Below are 26,586 nucleotides of genomic sequence, written 5' to 3'. Positions count from 1 at the left end.
TTATAGAAAACTATGAGGTTATTAATCTCCACTGGCCTATGTGCTACTGTAGTTATCTGTTGGAGTAACTGCGGACTTGCTTTATTCTTTACCCCTAATGCTTGATGTGATTGGTGGTCAATGTTTCTTCCAATTGTACTTTGAGTAATCCAACCAGATCCGCCGAAGTGATACGATGTTTGGGGTCATCTTGATTGCGACGGTGAAGTCTCTCGTGGGAAAGAAGGTGGGGAGGTGATTTGACGAAACCTCCCGCTTGTAATGATCGGGTTGGAGCCGGATGAGTGGGTTTGGTGGAGAGTCGGCCTTGGTCATCCTGTATATGTATTTCAATCGATTTAGAGGCCAGCTACCATGTGCATTCCAGTACAGCACAATTCGGCATATTATTGAAACAAACTAGATCAAAGACAGATTAAGATTGGTCTTCGTACAGAAAGTGGTGAAACTGAAGAGAATCATCGACGTCACGGAAAGCTTAACCAGTCAAGGTTGTACTATTGCCACACTCTATCGGCATGTTCCACAGCAGACTGACTGTAACCGATGGCTCTGCCAGACTGACTTTTGTCCAACCGAAAGAATGAAAATAAACTGCGTATGTGGCTATAAGGACGCATCTCATGTGACTTTTTTGCCTATGTCACCAGGCATTCACTTGATTTTCTGCTCCAATCCTTTGGGAATTGGAATTTACTATTTCAGCGATTGATTCTTCTTACGGCTACGATCATATCTTTGGCTATGTCTCAGAGGATCGGATAGTACTCGCATTCTGAAAAAGCCTACTGGAGGCTTTGATCCTCATAGTTCTGAGACTCTGATCTTCATGTCCCATACTAGTGTCATATGCAGGGCGGCAAATGAACTTTGATTATTAGAAATGCTTCGCCGCCAGGTCACACAGTTTATTAATTATGTGAGGAGATTCGGAAGCCTCAAGTCATGAATCCTGGTTTGACTGTTACACATAGGGCTGCAGAGCATCTAGACAGCAAATACGGCAACTGAGCCTCCTAGAGCACCACTCCCACAAACTCCTCGAGCAGGTAAGACGACCTTATTTGATCGGTGATCCGATGCTTACTGTGCTATTATAAGTATGCGATTCCAGTACCACAGGGATACGTGGTCACCAATCCGGGGGATGCAGAGGCCGTTGTGTCATCGATTGGTGAGCCTTGTTGATCTATTGAAAACGCGAAGAAAGAATGACTAAGTTACCACGTCGATGATCTGAATCAGGTGCGCCGTCGGTCCTCAAGTCGCAAATTCTGGCTGGAGGACGCGGCAAGGGAAAGATGAGCAGTGACGGTAAAGGAGGAATTCGAATCGTAGAAACGTGCGTACAGTGGAACAAACTCATTTGATTCCAGGAAGTTGACAAGATTACAAACAGACCAGAGCAGGCGTTTCAACATGCGTCCAGAATGCTGGGCCATTACCTGACTACACAGCAGACACCACCAAATGGCCTTCTCGTCAGCAAATTATATATCTACAAAGCGGTCGATGTCGAACAAGAGTTTTATCTTTCATTGATGTTCGATCGCGGACGATACTGTCCGGTTATCCTCATCTCTGATCAGGGTGGCGTGAACATCGAGTCCAACCAAGACAAGCTGCACAAGTTCTGGTTCAGCCTTTCCCAGGGCATCACTGCCGAAACTATGGCCCGGATTCAGAAGCGGTTGCGCTTCACAGACCAAGAAATGCCGACTATCGAATCGATTATCAGACAGATGATCAAGCTTTTTCAGGAAAGGGATGCCATTCTTCTGGAATTGAACCCGCTTGTGCGGACTCCCGAGGGGAACTTTGTCTGTCTTGATGCCAAGTTTGATTTCGATAACGCCGCCCAGTTCCGTCAACCAGAGATATTCAGTAAAGAAGAACACATACCGGGCTATGAAGATGAATACGAGGCTCAAAAGCATGGTCTAGTATATATCCGCCTGAAAGGCCACATTGGAAATATCGTCAATGGCGCTGGACTGGCGATGGCAACGAACGATCTGATCAATCTACATGGCGGAAAATGTGCCAACTTCCTTGACATAGGAGGCAAAGCGACCACTGAGACACTGCTCAAGGCTTTCGAGATATTGAACCGGGATCAACAAGTCCGGGGGATTTTCATCAACATCTTTGGAGGTACGTGTACTCCTCCATAATGGGAAACACCCCTAATGGATCAAGGCATTGTTCGATGTGATATGATTGCCGAATCCATTATCCAAGCAGCATCAGCACTAGGGAAGTTCAGGGTTCCTGTAGTAGTCCGGCTGCAGGGCACCAACTGTGACGCGGCCATGAAAATGGTAAGCCAACATCGCTTTTCCCAAGGAGTAACGAAGCTCACCTATAAATTGTAGCTCTCTGCATCGGAGATGGACATCAGCACGGAAACAGATTTTGAGAAGGCAGCTAAAAGAATAATTGGGCTTACATGGAGCTAAAGTGTGGTAGGATTTGAGCGGTCTGTCTCTGGTGCTTTAAAAAAGGATCTTACCTATATAATCGAACACATCTTATGTATTATATTGAGAGATAGCAGTATGTACTTGCAAATTCAGGTTAGCATTGATAATATCGAACATCTGTGGCATGTGGGTCTCAAGATCGACTGCACTAGCGAGAGTCTGACAGGTGATGATCATCCTGTCCGAGATTAATCCGTCTTACTGTAACTGAGAGGGCATTCCAGATACAATACAATGATTTAGACATCCTGTGTTCTTTTCAGTAAATCATATCTTCCCCCTGCTGAGTGCCGATCTGGGCAGCTCAGCTCAACGCTCGACTTAATATAGTGTCAGCATGAATGGTCACCTGGTGTGACCGGTCTACACTCCACATTGTCATTTCTGGCCTCGTCTCTTTGACGCTGCTGCCCCGGTTGTTTCGCGTTGTCTCCTGCTGTGGGCTTTGGCACCTTCGGCCGAAGCATACAGGGTGGGTCAGGCCCCCGACTTACTGGGTCGGCGACCAAATCACCAATACTGCCGTACAAAGTGCATTATCCTATGCCTCAAAGATAGACCTATTGCTAATTTTTCATCTAGTATGATTGATTGATATTTCAGACATGGATCATTTGTATCTCTCCTTACTCTTTTGGCTTCGCACTTAACCTGTCCGGGGGCTGCTGGCTGAATCGGAAGAAGCGGGGCTCGAAGGGGGTCCTGTGGCCTGGACCACTACGGCCTTTCCTGATCCCGGCTAGTGTGACTCTGAACAGCCAATCAAATCACGCGGTTGAAATGACAAAGTACCACGATGACGTTGTGGCCCTGGTTCCTTAGGCCTCCTGTGCCTCTTCCATGTTTCGGTCCCATGTTACCATCCCCCAACCAGCCAGTGGTCCTCTGATCAACAATCGATCGTCCCTCCTCACCTTTTTGGTTTTCCTTTTCCCAGCGACGATCTGTCGAGATCTGGCCCCCCAAAAAAGGATCAATTATACCTGTGCAGCCTCCCTCGGATCCTTGAGCCATGTGCTAGTGAGAAGATGAAGAACAAACCATGAGATGTTAGAGATCTCGGAATTTAGCACATCAGCCCGCAACCCCTCCCCAGAGATCGCTATGGCACAGGAGCGAGAGTTCTACAAGTACGTGCCACGTATCCGCTCACCCAAGAGAGTCGGGCCATCTAACTCATTGCCAGGTATTGCCAGCTGCCTCAGCGTCCGGGCCTCCTCCATCGGCCACCACCATCCCCTCGGAGCGAAATCGATGCGGAACTGCTACCACAATCATCACAAGACACCACTTTGACGGCGCTTGCGCAACTTGGAGCTTTGCGATTGAATGCCCGACGATGCATGATCTCCCTCTTCGATCGTCATACGCAATATATCCTCGCTGAGTCGACTCGCACATTAAGTCTCCAAGACGACAGGGTCCATGTCGATGGTGATGGCTTGTGGCTGGGCAGCAGTGTCATTCCCAAACCAGATGGGGTGTGTCACTATTGTTGCGAGGAGGATCAGCTCAACGCCGGGCCAAAGGGTCCCAATGGAGGATATTCCGCATTGGTCATTCCGGATATGACCAAGGACGACCGGTGCAGCAAGCGACAGTATGTGGTGAACGCCCCGCATCTACGATTCTATGCGGGAGTCCCTATTATGAGCCGTCGGGGCATTGCCATCGGCGCATTCGCAGTGAGTGACGGTCAGCCTCGTGCAGGATTGGATCCGCTGGAGATTCGGTTCATGACAGACACCGCGGCGGCTATCATGAACCATCTGGAAATGATGCGCTCTCATGAACAGAATCGCCGCGGGGCCAATATGATCGCAGGATTGGGAAGCTTTGTCGAGGGTGCCACTTTTCCATCGAGCAGCCTCCGAAGGAACAGACACACTCACGATGAGGATGAGGAGCAGGGGTCAGGGAACCCACAGAATATTACCCCACAGACGCGGCGCCATCATCAAGCGCGGGCGGACGGTCGCTTTCCCCTTAAGGAACGAAGCCACCACAAGGAGGCCGCTGCATCTCCATCAGGTACCACCATTTGTCCTAGTTGATGACATGGAACAGAGGCATCTCTAAACTGTCTTTATAGGGTCTCATGAACCACGGGAGTCTGAGACACGACCTCGAATCTCCTCCACACCCAACCACCACCGTCAACCGGAGGTCACTCTGGCCTCTGGTACAAGAGAGATCATTTCACGCGCGGCTCGTGTCCTGCGTGATTCTTTAGAAGTGGAAGGCGTTGTTTTCTTCGACGCCAGTGTTAACTCTTACGCGACTTTAACCCGGAACTCGGACGGTCGCCAATCGGACATTGAGAGCAGTAGTAGCACAGGTGACGCTGCTTCCAGCAGTGACAGTGACAATCCGACTACCGGACACTCATCGACCGAAACGGACGATTCGACCGTATGCGATGTGTTGGGGTATTCCACTGCACAGGACGATTCCGAGAAATCGACCGGGCTAATGCGAGAATCATTTCTTCGGTCACTCCTTCGCCATTATCCCCGTGGTGCTATCTTCAATATTGACGAGAACGGTGGGGTATCATCCAGTGAGGGAAGCGACAGTGCCTCCGCAAGCTACGTCTCGCGAGAGATCGTTTATCGTCGTGACGAGGGCTCCAAGGTTCAGCGACAGTGGAAACAGAGAAAACGGGAGCGAGTGAGCCTCAAGGAAGAAAACAAGGCCCTGATCAAAGTGTTCCCCGCGGCCCGCAGTGTGACCATGTTCCCTCTCTGGGATTCACGGCGAAATCGATGGTTTTCAGGGCTGTTTGTGTGGACGGCTGCGCCGCGCGTCTTCAGCCTGACAGGCGAGTTGGCCTACCTCTACGCCTTTTCCAACAGCATCATGGCGGAGATCCATCGGCTGGATATCGAGTTGGCGAACAAGGCGCACGCCACTCTCGTTGGAAGCATTTCTCATGAATTGCGCAGTCCACTGCATGGCATTCTCGGTAGTACGGAATTACTGACCGATTCCACGATGACACCCGCCCAGGTTGCTCTGGTCAATACCATCGAGCACTGCGGTCGGTCGCTGCTTGACATCATCAACAATATGCTGGACTTTGCCAAGATCAACCAGTTCACTCGCAAATCCCGATCTTCTCGGTTCAAATCTACGTACGCCTCTCGTCGACGGCCGGGGTTGCCTGCACGCATGGCTTCCAAAGATAAGCCCGGCTTCGGGGTGGTCAATCTGATCTCGGATGTTCAGCTAGATGCAGTGCTGGAAGAAGTGGTGGACAGTGTCTTTGCTGGTCATTGCTTTTCCGCCAAAGGGGGGCTCGTTTCCCGACCTGGTCCACAGGGTCTTGCCCGGGATAGCGACAGAGATTTAGTTATGAGAGGTACTGCAGAGCGATCACTTTCTGCTTTTAATGAAGCACTCACTATCATCTACGATGTTGAGCCCGGTGTGCAATGGCTGTTTGAAACACAGGCCGGTGCATGGCGTCGGATCCTCATGAACCTCTTCGGCAACGCCCTCAAGTACACACACTCGGGTTACATCTCTGTGACGTTGAATTGTAGCTCATCGGCGTCCAACCCTAAGATGAAACGATTGTCTCCTGGAGATGGGACACGGGAGGGCATGGGCAGTGTAACTTTGACCGTCAAAGACACCGGGCAGGGTATCGACAAGCAATATTTACAGAGCAATGTGTTCAAGCCGTTCTCGCAGGAAGACCCTCTCTCTCCAGGCAGTGGCTTGGGCCTCAGCATTGTCCATCAGACCGTTGTATCACTCGGTGGCAAAGTCGACATAATCTCCACCAAGGGCGTCGGGACGGAGGTGACGGTCACGATGGATCTACCACGCACTCCTCAGGGAGAGGTCGCGGATAATGAACGCGACACCAGTATTGTCCGCAAAGCCAAAGACCGAGTACGTGGCAAGTCGATTGGGCTGATCGGATTCGGATCGGCCTCCCAACATGAAGATGAGGCGCTTGTTCTCTTGCGCTCGTCCCTCCTTCGCATGTACAAGGAGCATTTCGGGATGGAAGTCGGTCTTGTCTCGTCGAATGCGCCGGAGCAGCCGGTGTACGACCTGTATTTGGTCCGACAGGCAAACCTCGACGAAGTGGATCAGATTTGTCGGCAGGTCTCAATGGCCGAGAGTGACTCGCGTAGCCCGCCGATGATCGTGATTTGCTCGACACCTCAGATGGCGCAAAAGCTAGCGACCACTGCAAGCCAGCGACCGTCGACGTCGGTCTACGAGTTTATCAGTCAGCCATGCGGACCGTCCAAGATGGCCAATTCACTTCTGGCTTGCCTCAAACGCCAGATGGAACGGCCGTCTTGTATTTCGGCTGGCGGGATTGACCCAGCGTTTCTCTCCGCGGCTCAAGCGAGCAAACCTAGGCGGCAGAGTGGGAATGTGTCGCGTGTCGACTTCTCCTTGGCGCCCGAGAAGACCATAGTGTCAGTGACTACCACTCATGTCGATGATTCCGCTGTGGAAGTATCGACGATAGAGGCGAACAAGAGAGTTCCCTCTGTGCTCTTGGTGGACGACAATGACGTGAATCTGAAGCTGTTGGTTGCTTTTATGAAAAAAGCCAAGTTTTCTTATCATACCGCTTCCAATGGGCTCGAGGCTCTGGAAGTATTCAAAACGAATGTCGGGTACATCCCAGTTGTGCTCATGGGTGAGTGGTCCCATTACTAGAAATACTATCGGTCGCTCCCACTAACCAATTAGACATCTCCATGCCGGTCATGGACGGTCTCGAGGCGACGCGGGAGATCCGCCTGTTCGAGAAGATGCATCGCGAAGGAAGCACCAATGCCGGTCATTCGTGCTCCAAACCCACGACGGTTATTGCGCTGTCGGGATTGGGCAGCGCCCCGGTCCGGCAGGAAGCCTTTAATTCCGGCATTGACCTCTTCCTGTCCAAGCCGATCCGCTTTCAGGAATTAGTCAAGCAGATCGACGAGCTCTTGCATTGACGACTTTTCGTTTATGTCGGTACAGCATTCGTTCAGACTACTTAACCACGATCACAATCACGCATTAGGATGACGGAGTTGGGCGTTTGTCTTATATACTCAGGGACGAGACACTAATAAGGATAGTTAGCGGGCAGGTAGTTCCTTTCATCTTCAGGCAGAGTTAGCATCATTGCAGATTTTGGAAGACCTTCTCAGCAGAATCTATCTTACGTATGCCTGAGGCATTATGAGAATTCACGTGCTCTGTCTTATGCCCCTAATTGAACAGACTGAGCCAATCAGACATGCGGACGGAGATCGCGACGGTCAATGCGCGGGTTACGTCGTGGCAGCACACTAGCGAATCAATACTACTCGGGTAACTTTGCCATGGAGCAGAAGCTGACGTGGCCACAAAGATCAAATCAACTAGGAATGTCTGCAAGCGCCTAAATGAATACATTTTCCGCAGTCTCATCTAAGATGTTATAGATCGTATATCGTTACATGGACAACGGAGCAGCGATCTCGACTAGCGACAGCACTGTCACCAGGCTGGGCATCACAAATCTGAACAAGCCAAAGAGCTTCCTTGGATGTGCACGGACACATCTAAGACAAGGAAGCTAAGAAAAGAAGCGAAGAAAAGTAGAAAGCGCCAAAGAGTTGACCAGTCTACGCCTTGACACAGTACTGGTATCCCAGCCAGAGATTCGTGCACGCCTCGTCCAGCCCGGCGTTCCATTCGAGAAGCTGTGCGGCGGTGATGCCGGTCTCAGTCTCGACCTTGAAACAGTAGTCGCCTGTCTGGATGGTGTAGTATTCCTGGCAGGAGGGTGTTGCATATGGGTAGATCGGCGCATCTGAGGAGGACGTCTTGGCGCTCGCGGATGGGCTGGACGATGCAGTCGGGGCGACGGTGGGAGTGCTGGCCGCACTCGGGACCGATACCGGGATAGTGGTGGCTGGGACCGTGGGTTTGGCGGTAGAGACTGTCGTGCTTGTTGTGCTAGAGCTGCTAGAGGAAGTAGTGGACGCGGTGGTGAACGTCGCGGTCGTTGGATGGATGGTGGTGGTGGCCGGAGCGCTTGTAGTAGTGGGGGCGCTGGTGGTGCTGGTGGTGGGAGAGCCTGCGCCTCCGGAGAAAGCACCGGACGTCAGCTCGCCAATAGTGTTGGGATCACAGCCGCTCGGTCCGGTAGTCCATCCGGTGAGACGGTTTGCAATATCCGACGCGTAGCAGTGAGTCGCGATGCCCTGGCCTAGGTTCTGGGAGGAAGCGATGGAGCCGGAGTTGTAGATACGCGCGGCGCGGTAGTACGAGGCCACATCGCCTGTTCCTCCGGCCTGTGCGAGACATTGCTTGAGGCCGTCACCGGATGCAGTGCCCGCGGTGCCATCGGTGATCATCTGGGTGATCTGGCTGGCGGGGCAAGGAGTCAGGGGGTTGCCGCGGTTGCAGGAACCCGATCCATCGTGGCTCTGCATTAGACCAGGGTTGACAACCCCGTAGTTAGTCGTGGGGGCTCGGACACAACCGTTGCTCTCCTGCAGGACGATGGCCAGGATGAACCGAGCATCGACGCCGGTGGAGCTTGCGACAGACTTGATGCTGTTGGACATGTTTGCCAGCTCCTCGTCAGAGTTGTTTTCAACATTCCACTGCGCGCAGGAGCTCTTCATGGTACCCTTGTTGGCCTCGAACCTGGCAAACATCCCAGGTTAGCATCTGCCAAGCGGCTCGCGGCATAAATACATACATCTCCTCAAAGGTCGAGAACCAGTCGCTCATGGACGGCCATCCATCCGCAACTTCACCGGTGCCACCGAGGACGGTGTAGCCTCGCTTCTGAAGGGTCTGGGTGGAAACTTCTGTAGTCACCTTGCTGGAGGGAAAGGACGGGACAGGAAGCCCAGAAATGAGAGTGGGAAGGCTGCCAGCAGCCAAGATCTAAGGCCAGTATATTAGTATGCGGTAGTGATAGGAGTGAGTGTTGTTTATACTTACAAAAGGAATGACCAGCATGGTGGCTGTACAGAAGTGCCCGGCACGAAAGGAAGGGAATGACAGAAGTCTAGCTTACGGACCAAAGGGAAAGAGACGGAAAAGGAGGGGAGTACATGGCTCTTATAAGCGTCGAGTTGTGCGAGATGATGGTCCCTTCTCCGGTGTACCCTGGACCCTCTGTTCCCAGCAAATGGGGCATTTCTACAAGTATCAGTACATAGATCCGATAGTTGAAGTACCGAAGGGCTAAGCTCACCGGAGCAATGGCCATATCCAATCAGCGATGAGTGCAAGCCATAACTTGCTGAACTTGAAACACGCCGTCTCCTCTTAGTCTGCCCGTAATTGGTTTGGTGCCTGAAAATCCCAAACCCCCACACGAGTTCTTTGCCCTGGTCAGTCGTTTGTGCCGAGTCATTCAGTTCATTGGTCGGCTTCTTGAGTAAGATCACAAACTCAATTATTCTGGCCATATTCTCAGGGCCTGCAGGGGCACCGTGGCAAATTGGTGGACTACTAGACAGTCCATACAGAGCAGGATGTTACCTTGTGGCTCGTCTCAGCTCAGCTCGTTTCATTTCTCGACTTGTCAACTTACGCGGCTCATTACTTAAGAAAAGTGCAAAGGTTACATCACTTATTCTCAATAACCTTGCCCCTGGGAAGACCACTACTTATCGTTCGCATTTGGTTCGTTAGGCGTGGGGTGCCTTACAGCCTCATCACTTGTCTGTCTGTCTCAAATATATTCTCCAGCCAGGGACTAAACTAAAGATTTGACAAGAGCATGGCATCTTCATGTGCGTCTGCTTGTTCGTATCGCTCCTCATCACACTGACCCACTTGATGCACTCGAGGCTGTTTAACTTTGCTGTGGCCCACCTGCCGTGCGATGAATCACCCGCTCCGTTTCCGCGGTACAACAGTATCTATCTACCACAGATTGCATGCTCCAAGGCCCGACAGCTCATACTTCAATTTGCGAAATGCATTACAAGTTGCCAACTTAACAGCCTGTTTGTCACTTCGTAAGTCCAATCAGTTACAAGCGTTTCTGTCCGACCGTCTATCTTGTCGTGGTCAGGTGACCTGACAGGGTTCGAATATCGTCTCGGCCACCTTTTTAATTTGTTGTAATCACGGCGAGAATTATTCTAACCTAAATGAGATGTCCTCCGTGATGCGATGGACAAACATAATCATAAGGTAGCAACGGAGTCCGATGTGGCGTTCGTATCTAATTACGGTCAGTCAGCCTGACACTACGGACCGCGGGACTTAATACAGTTCTCGCCCGCGTTAGGTTACAGTGATGTTATTCAGGCCGTTGAACAGCTGCAGTGAAATGATACCTTTTTGATTTCCGTCGGTCTAGACTGGCAGACTATATACTATTTGCTTGATATATTCAAGGACAGAGTCGACAGGTTACATTTCTGTACGGATTCCTTGCATACATTGATGTGCTCGGCATTAGACATGCATCTAGAGCATCGATTCAAGTGTTAAATGCTTGAATCAACTGCCTGGCCTGTGCCTGTGTATCAGTCACGACAGTGCCAGCATCCACGACGGACTCAATCTGTCCCACTCCGGCGCCGCTATTGAAGATCGTCAGCTCCTTAAACCGTTTCAAAAAGACGGGGGAATCTCTTACGCCCAAACGATAGCCAGGGGTGCTCTGACCATATCTGGACCCTTGTGCTTGCCCGACTCCGCATCCCATTTCCGATGGACGTCTGACACAATCGCGCGCCCCGAATATTGGCTTGGCCAAAATTCAGCCCTTCCTTGAATCTCGTCGTGCACGCGGGATCTAGCAGCAGTCAGTCATCGTGACCATCCGTGTCAAGGACGACTGTTGTTACTTCAAAGTGGAGGAAGCGCCATCCTGAGTGGTAATCAAAGTGGCCTTGACCTGGTCCGAGGCAGGGCATTCCGTGGTACATAAAAACTCCTGACAGTTAGTATGTTTCAACCCAGCTTGTTAGCTAACTCACTCTTGTTCCCATCACGATTCCACTTGCGCCTAGACAGACATGCTATCAGCTTTATCCGCAATGGTTGAGTCCAATTGCCTCGATCTCACCTAACATCAAGGCAGCTGCGACTCCTCTGCCATCCATTATTCCTCCAGCTGCCAGCAATGGAATGTTCTTCGCTGGATATTCTCTCCTTACCATATCCGATACATCCGGAAGCAAGGTCATCAGACTAGCCCCCTGCTTAAATTGATGGCCGCCGGCATCGGATCCTTGAACAGAGAGAATATCGGCCCCATCATCGATTGCTTCCTTCGCACTTTCCACCGTGCCAATCTGAACGATCACTTTCAGTCCCCAGTCTCTGCCTGTTTTCTGCAATGCCTGAATTAGTTCCGTGTGCTGCGATCGGCGGGTGCATGCAAACAGCCACACTGCCACTGGCCGATGTTCATTGACAAGCTGGACAAAGTTATCCTTCCAAGTGTCGGACTTCATCGTGAGACAGCCGACTCCAATGGGTAGCGGCGCATTCGAGTCAACAATGCCAAGGAGCTGCCTGGCGGAGATCAATTGTCGCCGGAGATTTGCCAACTCCGGGGATGACGCAGTGAAGTCGGCTCCGCCGCCAATAAGGCCTGAATAATGATGAGTCGTCTTCTCTATATTGTCTGCTTAGCTCGCACCTAGTCCCCCGGCTTTGGCTACTGCCACTGCCATTCTGGCGTTTGTTGCGCCCGCCATCGGTGCATTGCATATCAGCGGCCGGGATGTCGCGGGAAAGAATTGCTGAAGCGTTTCGGCTCCGGTGGACATGATGGTTGATACGCAGTGAATTTTACAATCAAGAGAAATAGAAAGGATATCAGGCAGCTTAAATGCTGTATTGCATATTTATATTCAATTGTGCTGTATCATAACATAGTATATACTCATACTAGACTAGGTGAGGGGCTGACGCCACTCGGCCGCTAGGGCTGACAGTGACGCTGACACTGACGGATGCGTGGATTACAAGGAGCAGGACAACAAATACCCATTCTTTGGCCAATGGTGACTTGTCAACATGCAGTTAGGATGCCAATCCTCTTGGCGGTCCACCTTTGACTGTCACATTGTTTTCGCACTTGGAATTAACACTCTACGGACTACTCTGTAAGGTAGAGATTGTAGAACAACATCCAAGACATGGTGCGGTGGCTGTTGAGTCGGAGCATGGGTTACTTGATAGCCAGTATATTTCTATTAATAATGCTGAGAACGTCCATATAATGACTCCATATAATCTTAGAATCTGAAGCATTCTCAATCTTTTAGTACAAAAGAGTATGGCGAGATGATATGGTCCAAAAATAATCATTGACATATATTCATCAAGCCCAGGTTATGCCTTGTCGTCTGCTAGAGTAGCAGTAATTATATACAAGAAAGTTCCAATCCAGCTCCACGTTTCTGTTCTTCTATGCTTGCATCAGACCCTCTAGCATTGAATCCGCGTCAAAACAATGGCATCCTGGCGGTATTCGCATAATCCACATTTTCAGCAACAGACTCGATTCGTTCATGACAGGTTCCAAAGATCCGATCCCAAAGACGAGTCTGCTTGCCGTAGTTGTGACTCTTCCTCCAGCCCTTCCGATGGTGCAAGTCATGGTCTTCAATGACAATCTCGGCATCGAACCACTGCAGCAGCCAGCTGAGGGGCGATGGGACGGTCAGATGCAGGCGCAGGCCGCTGTGCCCGAACACCTCTGCAAAAACAACATACTCATGGCAGATCCACCACTCGTAGAAGCCCATCGGCAGACCCAGCAGCCGCAGGGTGAAGTAGGTCATCATCGGCACCCCGACCATGTCGCCGAACTCCTGCTCGTGGTCCGCGTATGCCGTGAGCAAAGGATTGGGGTGCTTGGTCAGGTGGTGCGTGCGGTGGTACTTCCAGAGGAAGCTCACGTCGTGCATGAGACGATGGTACCAGTAAAACCAGAAGTCGAGCACGATCCCGTACAGCCCAACCTCAACTGGTAACCAATACCAGTTCATCTGTGAGGGAAGCTGGCTGGTTTGGTAGGAGAAGTACACCGATAGCGCCAAGCGAGAACCGGTCGTTTTGTACACCGAGGCAACAACCTTGCCGACCCCGACGTCGGGAACGCCGTCTCGTTCATGTTTGTCGCCATCCAGGAAGCCGTATTTGTGACCGAGTCGACGGAGTATGTGTACCTGATAGATGACGATCGCATTGAAGGCAAACATATACAGATTAAAGGTGGCTAAAGGACCCAAGTTGCGACCTGTGTACCATGCCCAGGCCTGATGGAACACCAGAGGTAGGGACGCGTAGAAGATAACCCAGAGGTTCATCGACCATTGCGGCATGAACGGGATCGGTTCATTCTTGGAGTGCACCGGTATCTCTTTGTCCAGTTCTGTAGGGTAGACGTTGAGTATATGAATGAGCCAGTGTCCGAAGCTCCAGGTATCCTTGCTGGCAGTACGCCAGGTGGACTTCATCGAGTCTTTCGGGTTGCCTTTGGTCTCCATGGCTGCGATAGTTTCGAGTGCTCTGTGAATCCGTAGGAACCCTGAGTGATGGCCCGCTCTTTAAATAGGCTCGTCGGCTCCAGTTTGCGGAGATGTCGGTAATCTGGAGATACCAGGACATGTGAAGAGGCCAGCAACACCCCACAACGTCAGTATATGTGGATCTTGGTTCCCAACAAAATCTGTTTGACATATGAATGGAAGATTAAGCCCGTCGATCTGGAAACTACCCTTAGCGAGCCACCGTTGATGATCAGCATGTGAGGCTTGATGAGGGCATGTTCTCTCCACAACGAACCACCCCGCTTGGGGTACTGACTTACCTCAAAGGTCCAGGTATCAACAAGTCGAATCTGTTAAGTATCCTGCTCGAGACTGATATCTTTGTGGCGAAGTTTGGCAGATATCCGGTCATCAACCCGGAAACAATTGGGATCCCCAAGAGACAACACAATGCTGGCCAAAGTACTCACAATCCCATAACCTGATTATCGAAATAGAAAGAGGGGAGTACTCAAACTAACCCATCTCGCATCGGCAGTTTGGGGAAGCCCAACCAGGGTCCACCAATTTAGCGTTCGCAACCATTTCCAAATCGGGTAATATCTCGACCATCCCGCAATGATGCTATGTTTGAGGTTGGTCTATGCTTGGCGGTCAAAAGACCAAGGGGATCACATTCAAGAATGATCATTGTGTTTTTATTGTACTATGTAGAGCGCAAGTGAGCGCAAGTGACAATCAGATCAATCATCCGGGCAGCGACTTGCGATCACAGCCACAACCAGTCCTGCAGCTGCTTTCACGAAAACCCAACGACTTTGCCAGGGTACGTCAGAGTACTATAAATCAATAAATTATGCCCGTTAGAAGTCCTGAAGGAGGACCATATTGCTCGTGGGATCAAGCGTCAGGTTCTGAGTCATTAATGTGGAATAGTGTTAGATATGACGGGTAGCACTTCTACTTGAGGCTTGTAGCCAGTCAGGTCAAGCTTGGACTGGGAAATCCCGTGAGTATGCGTCGATAGCAGGGTATATCCCGGTACATGTGAATCGGTGTTCGTAAGTCTTGTGATGTCACTCAACAGACACGTTGGGGGATTTGCCGCGCTATGGAATTCCGGGAAGAAAGGCTATCTTGTGACTGTACTAAGAACGGTAGTCAACCAAGCAGCAAACGCAGCGAAGAAATGCGTTCCATCATTCGTCGCTCTCTTGCAGTAATCCAGCAGTTTGAGATATCGTTCCTTATCTGTACTTCCCGTTGCATGTAGAAGCTTAGCACAATCAACCGGGCAGAGGTACGGCGGCTGCCTCGTGTCCTCTGACAGAGACGCGCTTCCCTGCATGATGCACGCGTAATATACACAATGGTCAATACCAAAACAATGACCCAGTTCATGGCTTGCCGTGCGACACATTCGAGAGAGCCAGAGTGATGACAATAACCGTGGTGATGAATCGATCTTTGGGAGGGAAGACAATGCAGATAACGCGGCTGTTAATGGCGCAGCAGCCAAGGACGACGATTCGCTGGCGGTCTTCCGCCTTTTGGCACTCGCCACGTAAGAGGAGCTGAATTTTCGGACGTAGTCATCACAATGTGATGCTGGCCACGAATGTTCCCGCTCTACTGATTGAGTTGGGTCCAGGGACGGACAATACCTGGCGCTGGAGACAACTGCGACGCGGCTTCCACCGTATGCACGTCCGCAGACGAACGTATCATCAGCGTCCTCATAGAGATCATGGTTCATGAGAAGACACAAGGCATACGCATCGTCGGGAAGTATGCTTATCGCCACATCCAGGAGATCGTCGAGGTTCAATTGACGAGTATAAACTTTGTCAGGGCATGCCCGCGTCCGAATGCCAACGCATTCGTCTGAAATAGCTAAACCAATGAAGCGGGGTGAGCTCTTGGATTCCTGACCATCCCAAGGAACAAATCGAAAGCCGGGTACTCGAAGGAGCTTGACGGGGACCCCATGGTAAAACGCCGCGAGGTAACTGACGATGTCTTGTGGAGTAGGCTTTACTAACTGATGCTGGGCCTTGCCCACTCTGGGAGAGGTCCATGCCTGCGCGAAACGGGCATCTTCGTCATAGTCAGGTGGCGCAACAACATAGACTGTCCTTCTGTCCGAGGTGACTTCGTTGCGATCCTCGTCGTCCAACCACTCTTGAAAAGATTGCGGTGGGTACTCAGGATCCAGTGCAAGGTCGTCGTCAGGTAGAACCAACGGAGCTGGAAATATGCTTGGATCAATACGGCCATGTTGTCCTTGGGATCCTGTGGGTCTTGTGGCCGCCGTCCTTTGCTTCAGACTTGGTTGTTTATAACCTACTTCAGCAGCATGAGGAGAGGAGTTGTAACACATAGAAGAATGGGAGCATCTTCGTTCTGAAGACATTTTTTGAAATCTCACTCCAATCGCGCGGATATATTTAATCAAAGGAGCTGATCAGGGTCTTACAAGTTGAAGAGCAGACAGTACATTATAGTGAGGGATAGACAAATTAAGATGCCCAATTCGTAGTCTCTTGAGATAACACCACCATATGTTTCTGATAGACGGAGTGAGGCAGCATATTGCTGCCAAATAATGAAAGTATTTGAAAGTATTTGTGTTTGTTGACGCGCCAGTGAGTGGCTGAAATGCGGCGGTGCTGAGTGTTAAGGGGATGGAGATGCTCAGCCACATGAGAAGACCCCACGTGACCACATAGTCGGTCGAGGGACGGCACCTGACTCCTTCGTCCATCTGCCGCTTTCATTGTCAGGCTTCTCTATCTACAAACTTAAGCATGCAATGATCAGGTGAAATTCACTTCAACATCAAAATGGACCGACAAATTGAAGATGCTGCCCTGCAACAACATCGCAAACTCCAGGAGCAACTTGACAAGCAGTTCGAGATTCGCGACCGGAGAATCAATTGAAGACCCTTCTCAAGCATCACAACATCCGGCTTGTCGACCGTTGAGAGCTTTACGACTCCTCCGACTCCGCTGGTGATTCCGACATTTCCACTCGTTTACATTTTATCGACGGGGAACTTGACTGGGCTATCGAGTCTAATTGTTCGCCGCCATGTGTTCGCTAGGCCGTCATCTTGGCGTGGATACAGTCGCTTTCCATGATCGGATCACGCAGCTCGAGTTTCAACAGAAAAAAGGCACTGTGGCCAAACGCCCAGCGAAAGACGCGGGTAGTGTTGGTCACGGGGGCGCTGCAGCCCGGCTCGTTCACGAGAGCAGACCCGCTTCTTGATGATGACTCTGAAGGAAAACATACCAAACTGGAATGGGAGGTCGACTCGGACAAGTTCAGACGGGAAACGGCTCATCTTCGCCTTCGTGACACGGAGGCCTACCCCCGTGGAGCCAGAGCCTAAGATAGCGTTAAAGACGGCCGGGGAAGCCATCGCCAACAGAAAGACTTGGAGGTCCGCTGAGGTCAGTCCAAGGGCAGTCTGTCACCGACCGAGAAGTTGACCACTTCAAGCAACCAATCAGAGGGTCATTAGCACCGCCAGAGCTTCTTGATAGCTTTTTGATTGTTCTATCTCTCCCTTTTCGTTGATGGTTTTGGCGTTAGGAAAGCACACGTATAAGATACCCGGTCTGGCTTGAGGATTTTGGTTACTTTTGAACGACGTTTTGGTGTATCTAGGCTTAGTAGGACGTCGGCTCATGAAGGTACCCACGCATTAGGTTGTTACTTTCACAACACTTTGGGGCAATGTTTATGAATTTACCGCCGCGATGTACATGGCTCTATTTCATTATTGGCAAGATACAAATCAATGCAAATGAATGTATGGAATAGCGACGTCGGCACCAAGCCGACAATCCGGGGAATGTTTCCATTATGCGGAGAAGCAGCGCGCAAATATCGCTCATTGGCTGCAGCACCAGGCCGAACCAGGTATCCACGCAACAAACATCAGAGAAAGAGTTGCTCCCATTCGTGGTAGCCTATCACCAAGTCTTATGTACTAATTGTAGGTCTGCCTCGGCTAGGGATATCAGGCAGTTCTCATGTTGAGATCCCGAGTCACTCTGCCGGAGAAGTTGTCAACTACCAAGGATCTCCACCCTTCGAACATGCGTCTATTCGGCTCTCATAGTCCTAGGTCCTAGGAATACCAAGACTGTCGCGCAAAAGTGCTTGATTGGCGGGGTGTGGTTATCTTCTTTGGCTGATTGCAGGGTCCACTTTGTCTGGTCCGATTTACCCCTCATTGCTGAGATCATATTATCGCAGGGAATAATGGAGGCAAAGCTATTTAAACGTCGATGAGTCCTGGATTTGTTTCGTTATCGACGTAAAGTCACATGTCTACCATTCTACCACATCATCCCACCATGACCATCGTCGACTGGCAACAGAAAGCTCAGCTTAAGCAGTCTGAGGCTGCTAGCAAGATCCCTCCAGAATGGAGACTCTCTTCAGATATCGTGAATGCCGTTTCCAACGAGCCTAATGTTCTTGGTATTCCCAAGAAGTGCGGTATTCTTTCTGCTCGCGAGCTGGACATCACCGAAAACTACGACGCCACTGATCTCCTGCAGAAATTAGCGTCAAAAGAGCTCAGTGCCCTGGAAGTTACAACAGCCTTTTGCAAGCGTGCTGCTATTGCCCAGCAGCTTACCTTCTGCCTGACCGAGACCTTCTTCGACCAAGCACTCACCCGAGCCCGGCAACTGGATGACCATCTGGCGTCTACAGGAAAGACCGTTGGACCCCTTCACGGCCTTCCGATCAGTCTGAAGGAGAGCTTCAACGTTGCTGGCGTGCCAAGCTCTCTCGGGTTTGTATCCTACCTGGACCATCCGGCCCCAACCACAAACTCGGCGTTGGTCGATCTCCTCCTCGCCGCCGGTGCTGTTCTCTATGTCAAGACCAATATCCCGCAGACAATGATGACGGCAGACTCGCATAACAACGTGTTTGGCCGTGTCCTCAATCCACACCGCCGCAATCTCACGGCGGGGGGAAGCACAGGCGGGGAGGGTGCTCTCATTGCCCTCCGCGGCTCGGTGCTAGGTATCGGCACCGACATTGCAGGATCCATCCGCATCCCGGCGCTGTGCTGCGGGACAACTGGCTTCAAGCCATCTGTTGGCCGGGTGCCATCCGCGGGCCAAAAACCTGTCGGTCGAGCCGGGATGGTAGGAATTGCGGCCGTGGCAGGGCCTTTGTGCCGTTCCCTCAGAGACGCCGAACTGCTCCTCCGGACTGTGTTCAACTCGCACCCTGAGGACCTCGACGACGGCGTCGTAGGCTTTCCGTGGTGTGATGCGCCCGCAAAGGATGTGCTCACCATCGGCGTCATGGCAGAGGACCCCAAGTACCCGCTTCATCCGCCCATGCAGCGTACTCTGACTCTCGCCGCGAAGAAACTCGCTGCGGCCGGTCATCGTATTATCGATCTGACCGGAAAGTTGCCCAGCATCTCTGATGCCTGTGAACTTTCTTTCCGATACTTCAACATGGATCCCGACCGGACGGCTTTGAAGAAGATCTCCGATAGCGGCGAGCCTCCCATCCCCTCCCTGGGCGTCACATATAATCCCGATGAGCCTGCACCGGAGCCGACGCTGCGAGAGCTGTACGATATGAACGTGACACGGGGCGACGTGATGGCGGAGGTGCGAAAGATGTTCCTCGAGAATCAGCTGGATGTTATCATCAGTCCGGGGTTCCAGAGCTGTGCGGTTCCTCACGATGAATATGGGAAGCCACCATATACTGTCTTCAGCAACTTGCTCGATGTAGGTTTTGATCTATATGATGCAGGAACGTTGCTAACTTGTCAGTATCCATCTTGCGTTCTTCCCTTTGGCAAGGCGGAGGAGGCTGCCGACGCCGAGTTTGTAAGAGATGTCCAGTACATCCCAGCGTGTAAGTGCGCTCTCTTCTCGCAGGGAGCTGTGACTAACGGACAAATGTAGACAAGCCTAAAGAAGTCGAAGGTGCACCATGCCACGTGCAGATCATGGGCAGAAAGCTGAAGGATGAGGCCCTGATGCAGCACGCCAAGGTGATTGAAAGTTTATTATCGAAGTAGAAGCCATATCAGAGTTTACTGTTTCGACGATAGTATGGCCTTGTGTGTCAGAGTGTGATATACTGTACGGAGTAATCGATCAGCATTGGGAATTGAGCATCCCATTAGTGGGTGTCGGAGGAGCGCATCAGCAGTGCATATCAAGCACACATTCGTAGCAATTGACTGCTCAGCAATAGTATGACAATGATATTGGTCCAGGAGAATCTAGAACCGGTGATGAAGAGACCCTTATATATCTGATACAATCCCCACGGAACACTTCCGGAGACTCGTCATCACGCTACTTTAAGGTCAAGACCGTGGAGTCCAGATGTAGATGTGATGCTCAGCTGTCACGCGGAGTTTAACCCGCGGAAGATCTCCTTAATTTGCAAGTTGATGGACATCATTGCTGTAGATACCCCACACCGACAAAGAGGGAGCTTCTTCATCAATTCTGGCCTGATACTGTTGACCCACTCTCTTGAAACGGACGACGCGGCAGGTCTCAGCATGACATCTCCATGTTGTTTCGAGAAAAGGAGAGATCCATCATCCAAAAAGATATAAAGCTCTTCAACAATCATCATCCAAAAGATATCAAAAGCATTCTCACCACTGCAACCATGTATTCCAAGTCTCTGATCTCCGTCCTTCTCAGCGCAACCCTTGCGCTGGCTACTCTCGACCCGGCAACCTCCAACACCAAGGGCAAATGCCCTAGTACCTACAACTGCTCTCGTTAGTACTACTCTTGCCGTCTACTGAGCCAAATTATCTGACAATCAACAGCCGCAAAGACCTCCAATGCAATTCAAGCCGCGGAATGCTCTCACAACACGCGCACATCCAGTACGTCCCTAAACTTTCCCTTAGATGCTGCATCCTCTAATACCGATGCAGAAACACAAACCTTTGCTGTTTTCGTCACCGACCACAAGTATGACTCCTCCCATGGAGCTCCCTACGGAACCTGCAAGGCGTACACCTGCACCGCGCCCACTGACTCGCAAATGACCGATGTCGATGCGGATTGCTGGACGTTCTTCTGGAAGTGAGTCAATCAGAGGCAATTGCGGTATACAGTCAGTACAAGTACTAATCCTATACAGTGACAATGGAGAGTCTTCTGGTGTCGGCACCGGTTGCATCAAGAGCCCTAAGGACKGTACTTGTGGCTGCGAGAACTCGGACGGAACTTTTGTCTACGGTGGAACCAATTGCTCTTAGATGGAGATTGAGTTGCAGCGTCAGCGATCATTGAGTGTTATAGTGATGTAGACTATTGTGGTTGTACAGCTGGCAGCAGAGAAATAGATGTCTTTGGCAAATATTGTCTTTCCGAGAAACCAAAGACCCTCAGAGCACATCTGGAGAAGAAGATGTATCAATATTGAAGAAGCAAACGTGCACTTGCCAGATCATGGCCAACACCTAGGAGATACCCTAACCTCATCCTCAATGACGAGGTCATTGTCCTGATCTTGTCCAAATGGGACCTGACCCATGATGCCAGCGCACGGCGACTACCAAGCGATGCGATCTTGTCATTCAAAATCCGAATTTCGTCTGCGGTGACCGCTACAGACCCCAGCACAGCCAATGGCCAGAGGAGATCACCGATCAGGAACTGGTCGGCATCGATAGACTGGACCAGGCCAAGACCCTGGCGTAGAAGAAAAGAAATTCGCCCCTCGACCTCCTCGGACGGGGCAGATGTGTCGATTCTGATGAGAAGGATTCGCATGGCAAGGATATACAGCATACATCCCTCGCTTTGAGCTTGGGGGTTCCTTTCCCACTGCAGTAATTCATCCTGTAGTCTTTGCCAGGTAAACATGTCGGAATGACAAAATAGCCCGGCGGCGCGTGCCAGCCGTGTAACATCGGCTATTAGCAAGAAGAATTGATACGATGTGCACAATATGGGCTGTGTGGATGGATCCTCGCCTGGCTCATCCGGTACAGTAAAGTAGCGATCAAGGTACATTCGGCGGTCTGGATTGCTGAGCGCATCGAACGTGGGGTCAAAGAGCATCATGAGCGCGCTGTGATAGAGAAAGGATTCCACACAAATCCTCTCGAACATCCTGGCTGGCTGTTGATTTCTCTGTGCCGGGCTTCGTGACGTAAGAAGAAAGCCAGCAGCTGTGGCATGGGGTCCGACATTTGGTGGTGAATCAGTTCGGAAGCTCTATATCACGTCAGTATTCGTCGGTTAACTGTCACGAATAGACAACCTCGTAGACGCAAAGACATATCGTCGTAGCTAATAAGCCATCTTCATTCCGGGCGTCGTTAGCATCCGCAATGCTGGCACGAAGCTCCTGGATAGCGAAAATGTAGCTAAGCATGGCCAACTGATGATGGTTCGCTCTGTCCATGGCAGCAATGGCCACCATAATGCCCATGAGAGGAGGGAATTCCAGTCCCAATCGCAGCATGTACGATTGATCCGTGTATTGGGTCAGGCAATTCTGTCGCACCAGACGCGGATGCACAGAGATCGCAAAGTAATGATAATACTCCTCAGGACTGTCTGGTGCAAATGAGAGCAGTCTTGAAATAGAACCTTGATGACGCCGTCGTCGTCTATCGACCGGCTGCGTCGCTGCGGTTGGCCAAGTGCAGTCGAGTCGACCGCGACAGCACCCCCCGCATCGCGGTCGGTGTTCATCGCACTTCTTGCGTCGTTGGCGACCTGGTAAATTAGCGGTAATCTAAGAATATCAGGGCAAATATTACATTCGAGACAGCCCGTTCTCGTTCTGAGTCTTGCTTTTGATGGATGATCCATCGTCGAGTTGTTGTTGATGGAGAAACTTGACTCTATGCACGCTTTGAGTGTGACTTCGTCTTCGGAAATCCCCCTTTTTGTTCCTTCACGGTAACACTTTGAATCTATTGAACTGGGCACTTGTTCATTGATTTAATAGCAAATGCATTATACTTATATAGAAGCAGTTCTCTCTCACATCTCGGACCATACTATGGTCAATTACGACAAGATAGTTCTCTTCACATTTACACCCGACAGTATAACCTCCCAGTCACTCCCTCCCGGAAATGCCGCTGTCAGGGTCACGCTCTCCCCCTTGAAAATACTCACATAATTATCAGACCAAAACACCGGAGTGATCTCCTCCTGCGTCTCTTTCTTGATGACTGACAGGTGCATGAAAACGGCAGGTGTTGCCGAAGGATTATTCAAGACAACCTGCACCTGGGACAGACCGTCCCTGGCAGGCAGCGGCTTCAGCGATGCAGTTACGTTGACAGTCGGAATCGACGTCAGTGCCTTGTAGTTGGCATACTTTGTGACGGGGGTATAGTACCAGTCGGAATGTTTCCAGTCCAGGACGTCGTTCTGAGCGGTCAACCAGTATACATTGCGGCTGAGGATGGCTCCTGTACTTCCATCTTTGAGCACCAGACGGAGAAATGCGACGTCCTTGATCTGAGAAACTGCATTGACGGAGATAACCTTCTTTGACGCATTTGTTGTGGCCTTAACTGTGACCTCCTTGCTGAAGATCGGTTTGCCTTGCAGATCAACAAGGTCAACAGAGACAACGCGAGGCCCTTGCTTATCAAGAGAACGATTGATCAGGTAGACTGCACGCTCCTCATAGTCATACGCCACATGTTCAATCCTTGAGCCGACCTTGGTGCCGAAATATGCGCCAGCTGGACTCAAATAATAGTCAAACAGCTGCCAGTGCAGGTTCGGCCATGCGCTGTTCAACATCCAGTATATGACTCCAGTGGCCGGACGAGTGGCATTCTGGCGCGCGGAGAACGCTTCGTATTCCGCACGCGTGGCCTCATAGTCCATCATCTGCACCTTGAGGAGATAATCCTCCAAGCTGACAGGGGCGCCGTACCGCGCAAAGAGAGCCTTGTTATACAGAGCGCGATTATAGAAAGACGAGTCATACCGCGACATATGATACTGGTTTTGATCGGGGTTCTTCCACAAGGAATCCAGATCCTCTGGCGACAAGAACTTCTTTAGACTGGTCAGCTCGGGTGTTCCAACACCGGCACCCTGTTCAGACCCGAATCCAAAGGCAGCACCCAGCTGGTCACCATAGAAATAATTTGGTGGCACCCAGTCATACGGGCCATCCATCTTCATACCAGACGGTCCGAGAGCTTTTGGGTACCCCCGCTTGCTGGCAGATGCAATGATTGGCACCGGCCAATCCATGCGATGCAACGCATCGAGATAGATCTTAGTTGCACGATCGTTGGGCCAGAAATCGGATCCGACTAGAAAAGCTAGCATGGACGGATGGGTCTGCATCATTGCTGCTTCGTGGAGCATGGATGCATTGGCAATGGGGTAGTCCTTCTCGGTCCATTTTTCTCCGTTGGCTTCATCATTGTACTATTCTCGTGAGTATTCTGCGCCATTGGTGCAAAGAAAAATGACTTACATCCCATCCCTCCCATTTGTCACAACATTCCCATCCAGCTATGACCATCAATCCCATTTCATCGGCCAGATCATATAATTCTGGATGCTCCTGCTTGCCCTCCAGTCGGACGGTGTTCAGTCCGATGTCGAGCATATACTGGAAGATTTTCCGCACACGATTGACATCAAACCGAAGAAAGATATCAGACGAGTACCCTCCACCGAGAACGAGGAATGGTGATCCGTTCACGGTGAATGCCGTGTCGTTGTGAGAGTTGACATGAGAGGTTACCTGGCGAATGCCAAACCGCCTTTGAAGCGCAACATCCGAGATCTGCCCCTTGCCAACTGTCGCATTGACATTGACTGTGTACAAGGGCTGGGACCCCCATTGCGCCGGCCAMCACACCTTGGGCTTTTCGATCCTGACATTCATAGGTATGGTCTTTGTCTCACGTGGTTGGATAGAGAATCGCTGGGAAAGCGCAAAGCTCTCAGTGCCAGACTGGATGGTCCCCTGTACAGTACCGTTGATAGTCTCATTCTCATTGTTCGTGACGTCCACAATAACATTCACCGTGACCGGCTTTCCATCAGGCTTTTGGAAATCGGTCAGCACACGCGGCGACGAAATCGACACAGGTCCCGTCTTTGCAATCATGACATCGCGCCATAGACCCGTGCCATTATCCGCTGGATAGGGATTCCAATCCACGAATCCTAGCGCGAAATCCCGAAGATAGTTTGTCGGATACGCCTGGATGAGCAGCGCATTTGACCCAACCTGCACGTATTTCGTAATGTCGTACGTGTGACCCCCGTACGATCCCTGCTGAACGGAGCTCGGTGCAACCAGCACCCCGTTGACGAATATATCCGCCTTGGAAGTGATGCCATGCGTGCGAAGGAAGTAATGCTCTCCTGCGCCTATCTTGTTCCCAATCGAAAGTTCATGTCTGTACAGCCAAGGCGCTTCGAACATGGCAGTATCACCGATTTTGGTTTCCATGTTGTTGGAGTAGAACAAGGTTGTTTCGTCGAAGACGCCGTTCTCAAGCAGACCAGCCATGACGGTCGTTCTCGCACCAACCTGATACCAGGAGGAATCGTCCATTCCTGGCAGTGACCACGCAGAAACATTGGACACCGCAAGGGAGGAGTGCAATCGCCATTGACTGAGCGTGGTTGAATCCCCTGTCATCTCGCCTATCCCATAGACGACAGTTACTCCAAACACCGCCACATATAACGCATATAGCACAATGATCCAACCCATTTTGAAGTTGATTGAATAATTGCCATTACAAGAGAAGCTTCCGACAGAGGAAGAGGAGAGATAATATACATCGAGCATTCAGTCTGCAGGCAGCCGGCGAAGAAGTGAAAGATTCCCGGTTTCGCCGATGGTCCTGCAGAAGAAGGGATCCTTGCATTAAGGATCTCATTGTGGCTTGTGATAGGCTATGTCTCATGTAACCATGGTAGTTTAAATGGTGGTCAGTTGATGATCGAATCCTGATCAGGTCAAGCGAGTGCCATTGTTACATCAGGGACTTGGGGGCCAAACATTCACGGCTGAGCAAGGCGGATCCTCCCGAAGCAAGGATCTCATTTCCTGTCAGATGGTTTTTTGATTCCATGACGATACTCAAGTTATTGTCTCCTACACAGATTCATCAGAGAATAACTATAATCTGCCGGAGAAATACTTAATAATTACCTTACTGGTAAAATTTCATAATCACCTTTTTGGGTTTAGTGGCCCCTCTTGTTTATTCCACAGTTCCACTATATCTGTGCCTCGGAGCGGTGAGGGTGCGCCTCACCGAATCCACCATTCTCACCGAATCCACCATTTTTCGATATTTTGACTATTTGAATCTATTCCAACCACCAAACATGCCTAAATCATCTAGAATTAATGAATCTTACCTCCTTAAGGCCTGCGAGGCCGCTCAGGCCCAAAAAAAACTGAATATCTCCAAGATTGCGCGTGAATATGGTGTTCCTTATGCCACCCTACATGATCACATCAAGAAGGGTGTACACTCTTAATTTGCTAACAAACCAGTTAATAAAGCACTTCAGGGATACCAGGAGGAAGCCTTAATACAGTAAATAGTCTGTATGCGTGAT

General features: G+C 50.7%; 11 protein-coding genes across 11 annotated transcripts; 4 read left to right on the top strand and 7 right to left on the bottom strand.

Moving 5' to 3' along the window:
- Positions 1-945: 945 nt before the first annotated feature.
- Asppvi_001956 (succinate--CoA ligase subunit beta) lies at positions 946-2,459 on the top strand (the record flags this gene model as incomplete). The annotated part of the gene is made up of 7 exons (XM_043307489.1): positions 946-955; positions 1,021-1,049; positions 1,102-1,174; positions 1,246-1,342; positions 1,400-2,154; positions 2,200-2,321; positions 2,376-2,459. 7 exons carry the CDS (start codon positions 946-948, stop codon positions 2,457-2,459), a joined length of 1,170 nt encoding a protein of 389 aa, XP_043163424.1.
- Positions 2,460-3,530: 1,071 nt separating this feature from the next.
- Asppvi_001955 (putative sensor histidine kinase/response regulator) lies at positions 3,531-7,453 on the top strand (the record flags this gene model as incomplete). The annotated part of the gene is made up of 4 exons (XM_043307488.1): positions 3,531-3,613; positions 3,670-4,514; positions 4,576-7,152; positions 7,206-7,453. The coding sequence occupies 4 exons, from the start codon at positions 3,531-3,533 to the stop codon at positions 7,451-7,453; spliced, it is 3,753 nt and encodes a 1,250-aa protein (XP_043163423.1).
- Positions 7,454-8,110: 657 nt separating this feature from the next.
- Positions 8,111-9,461, bottom strand: Asppvi_001954 (LysM peptidoglycan-binding domain-containing protein; the record flags this gene model as incomplete). The annotated part of the gene is made up of 3 exons (XM_043307487.1): positions 8,111-9,140; positions 9,196-9,386; positions 9,444-9,461. The coding sequence occupies 3 exons, from the start codon at positions 9,459-9,461 to the stop codon at positions 8,111-8,113; spliced, it is 1,239 nt and encodes a 412-aa protein (XP_043163422.1).
- Positions 9,462-10,941: 1,480 nt separating this feature from the next.
- Asppvi_001953 (nitronate monooxygenase) lies at positions 10,942-12,241 on the bottom strand (the record flags this gene model as incomplete). Its single annotated transcript, XM_043307486.1, has 6 exons — positions 10,942-11,044; positions 11,101-11,259; positions 11,312-11,397; positions 11,444-11,472; positions 11,533-12,063; positions 12,112-12,241. 6 exons carry the CDS (start codon positions 12,239-12,241, stop codon positions 10,942-10,944), a joined length of 1,038 nt encoding a protein of 345 aa, XP_043163421.1.
- A 681-nt stretch (positions 12,242-12,922) lies between these two features.
- On the bottom strand, positions 12,923-13,969 carry Asppvi_001952 (sterol desaturase family protein; the record flags this gene model as incomplete). Its single annotated transcript, XM_043307485.1, has 1 exon — positions 12,923-13,969. The coding sequence occupies one exon, from the start codon at positions 13,967-13,969 to the stop codon at positions 12,923-12,925; it is 1,047 nt and encodes a 348-aa protein (XP_043163420.1).
- A 1,400-nt stretch (positions 13,970-15,369) lies between these two features.
- On the bottom strand, positions 15,370-16,385 carry Asppvi_001951 (uncharacterized protein; the record flags this gene model as incomplete). Its single annotated transcript, XM_043307484.1, is given in 2 exon segments — positions 15,370-15,546; positions 15,561-16,385. 2 exon segments carry the CDS (start codon positions 16,383-16,385, stop codon positions 15,370-15,372), a joined length of 1,002 nt encoding a protein of 333 aa, XP_043163419.1.
- A 689-nt stretch (positions 16,386-17,074) lies between these two features.
- Asppvi_001950 (uncharacterized protein) lies at positions 17,075-17,399 on the bottom strand (the record flags this gene model as incomplete). The annotated part of the gene is given in 2 exon segments (XM_043307483.1): positions 17,075-17,253; positions 17,270-17,399. 2 exon segments carry the CDS (start codon positions 17,397-17,399, stop codon positions 17,075-17,077), a joined length of 309 nt encoding a protein of 102 aa, XP_043163418.1.
- Positions 17,400-18,342: 943 nt separating this feature from the next.
- On the top strand, positions 18,343-20,048 carry Asppvi_001949 (putative general amidase; the record flags this gene model as incomplete). The annotated part of the gene is made up of 3 exons (XM_043307482.1): positions 18,343-19,752; positions 19,798-19,882; positions 19,933-20,048. 3 exons carry the CDS (start codon positions 18,343-18,345, stop codon positions 20,046-20,048), a joined length of 1,611 nt encoding a protein of 536 aa, XP_043163417.1.
- A 608-nt stretch (positions 20,049-20,656) lies between these two features.
- Asppvi_001948 (uncharacterized protein) lies at positions 20,657-21,260 on the top strand (the record flags this gene model as incomplete). The annotated part of the gene is made up of 4 exons (XM_043307481.1): positions 20,657-20,753; positions 20,823-20,882; positions 20,934-21,084; positions 21,143-21,260. 4 exons carry the CDS (start codon positions 20,657-20,659, stop codon positions 21,258-21,260), a joined length of 426 nt encoding a protein of 141 aa, XP_043163416.1.
- Positions 21,261-21,417: 157 nt separating this feature from the next.
- Positions 21,418-22,707, bottom strand: Asppvi_001947 (uncharacterized protein; the record flags this gene model as incomplete). The annotated part of the gene is made up of 3 exons (XM_043307480.1): positions 21,418-22,224; positions 22,271-22,507; positions 22,603-22,707. The coding sequence occupies 3 exons, from the start codon at positions 22,705-22,707 to the stop codon at positions 21,418-21,420; spliced, it is 1,149 nt and encodes a 382-aa protein (XP_043163415.1).
- A 321-nt stretch (positions 22,708-23,028) lies between these two features.
- Positions 23,029-25,726, bottom strand: Asppvi_001946 (putative glycosyl hydrolase; the record flags this gene model as incomplete). Its single annotated transcript, XM_043307479.1, has 2 exons — positions 23,029-24,420; positions 24,470-25,726. 2 exons carry the CDS (start codon positions 25,724-25,726, stop codon positions 23,029-23,031), a joined length of 2,649 nt encoding a protein of 882 aa, XP_043163414.1.
- Between the last annotated feature and the right edge of the window lie 860 nt (positions 25,727-26,586).

This window comes from Aspergillus pseudoviridinutans (genome assembly GCF_018340605.1).
Source record: "Aspergillus pseudoviridinutans IFM 55266 DNA, scaffold_10, whole genome shotgun sequence".
NCBI lineage: Eukaryota > Fungi > Ascomycota > Eurotiomycetes > Eurotiales > Aspergillaceae > Aspergillus > Aspergillus pseudoviridinutans.
Note: the sequence above shows the minus strand (reverse complement) of the source record. Positions and strands in the feature narration are given on the sequence as shown.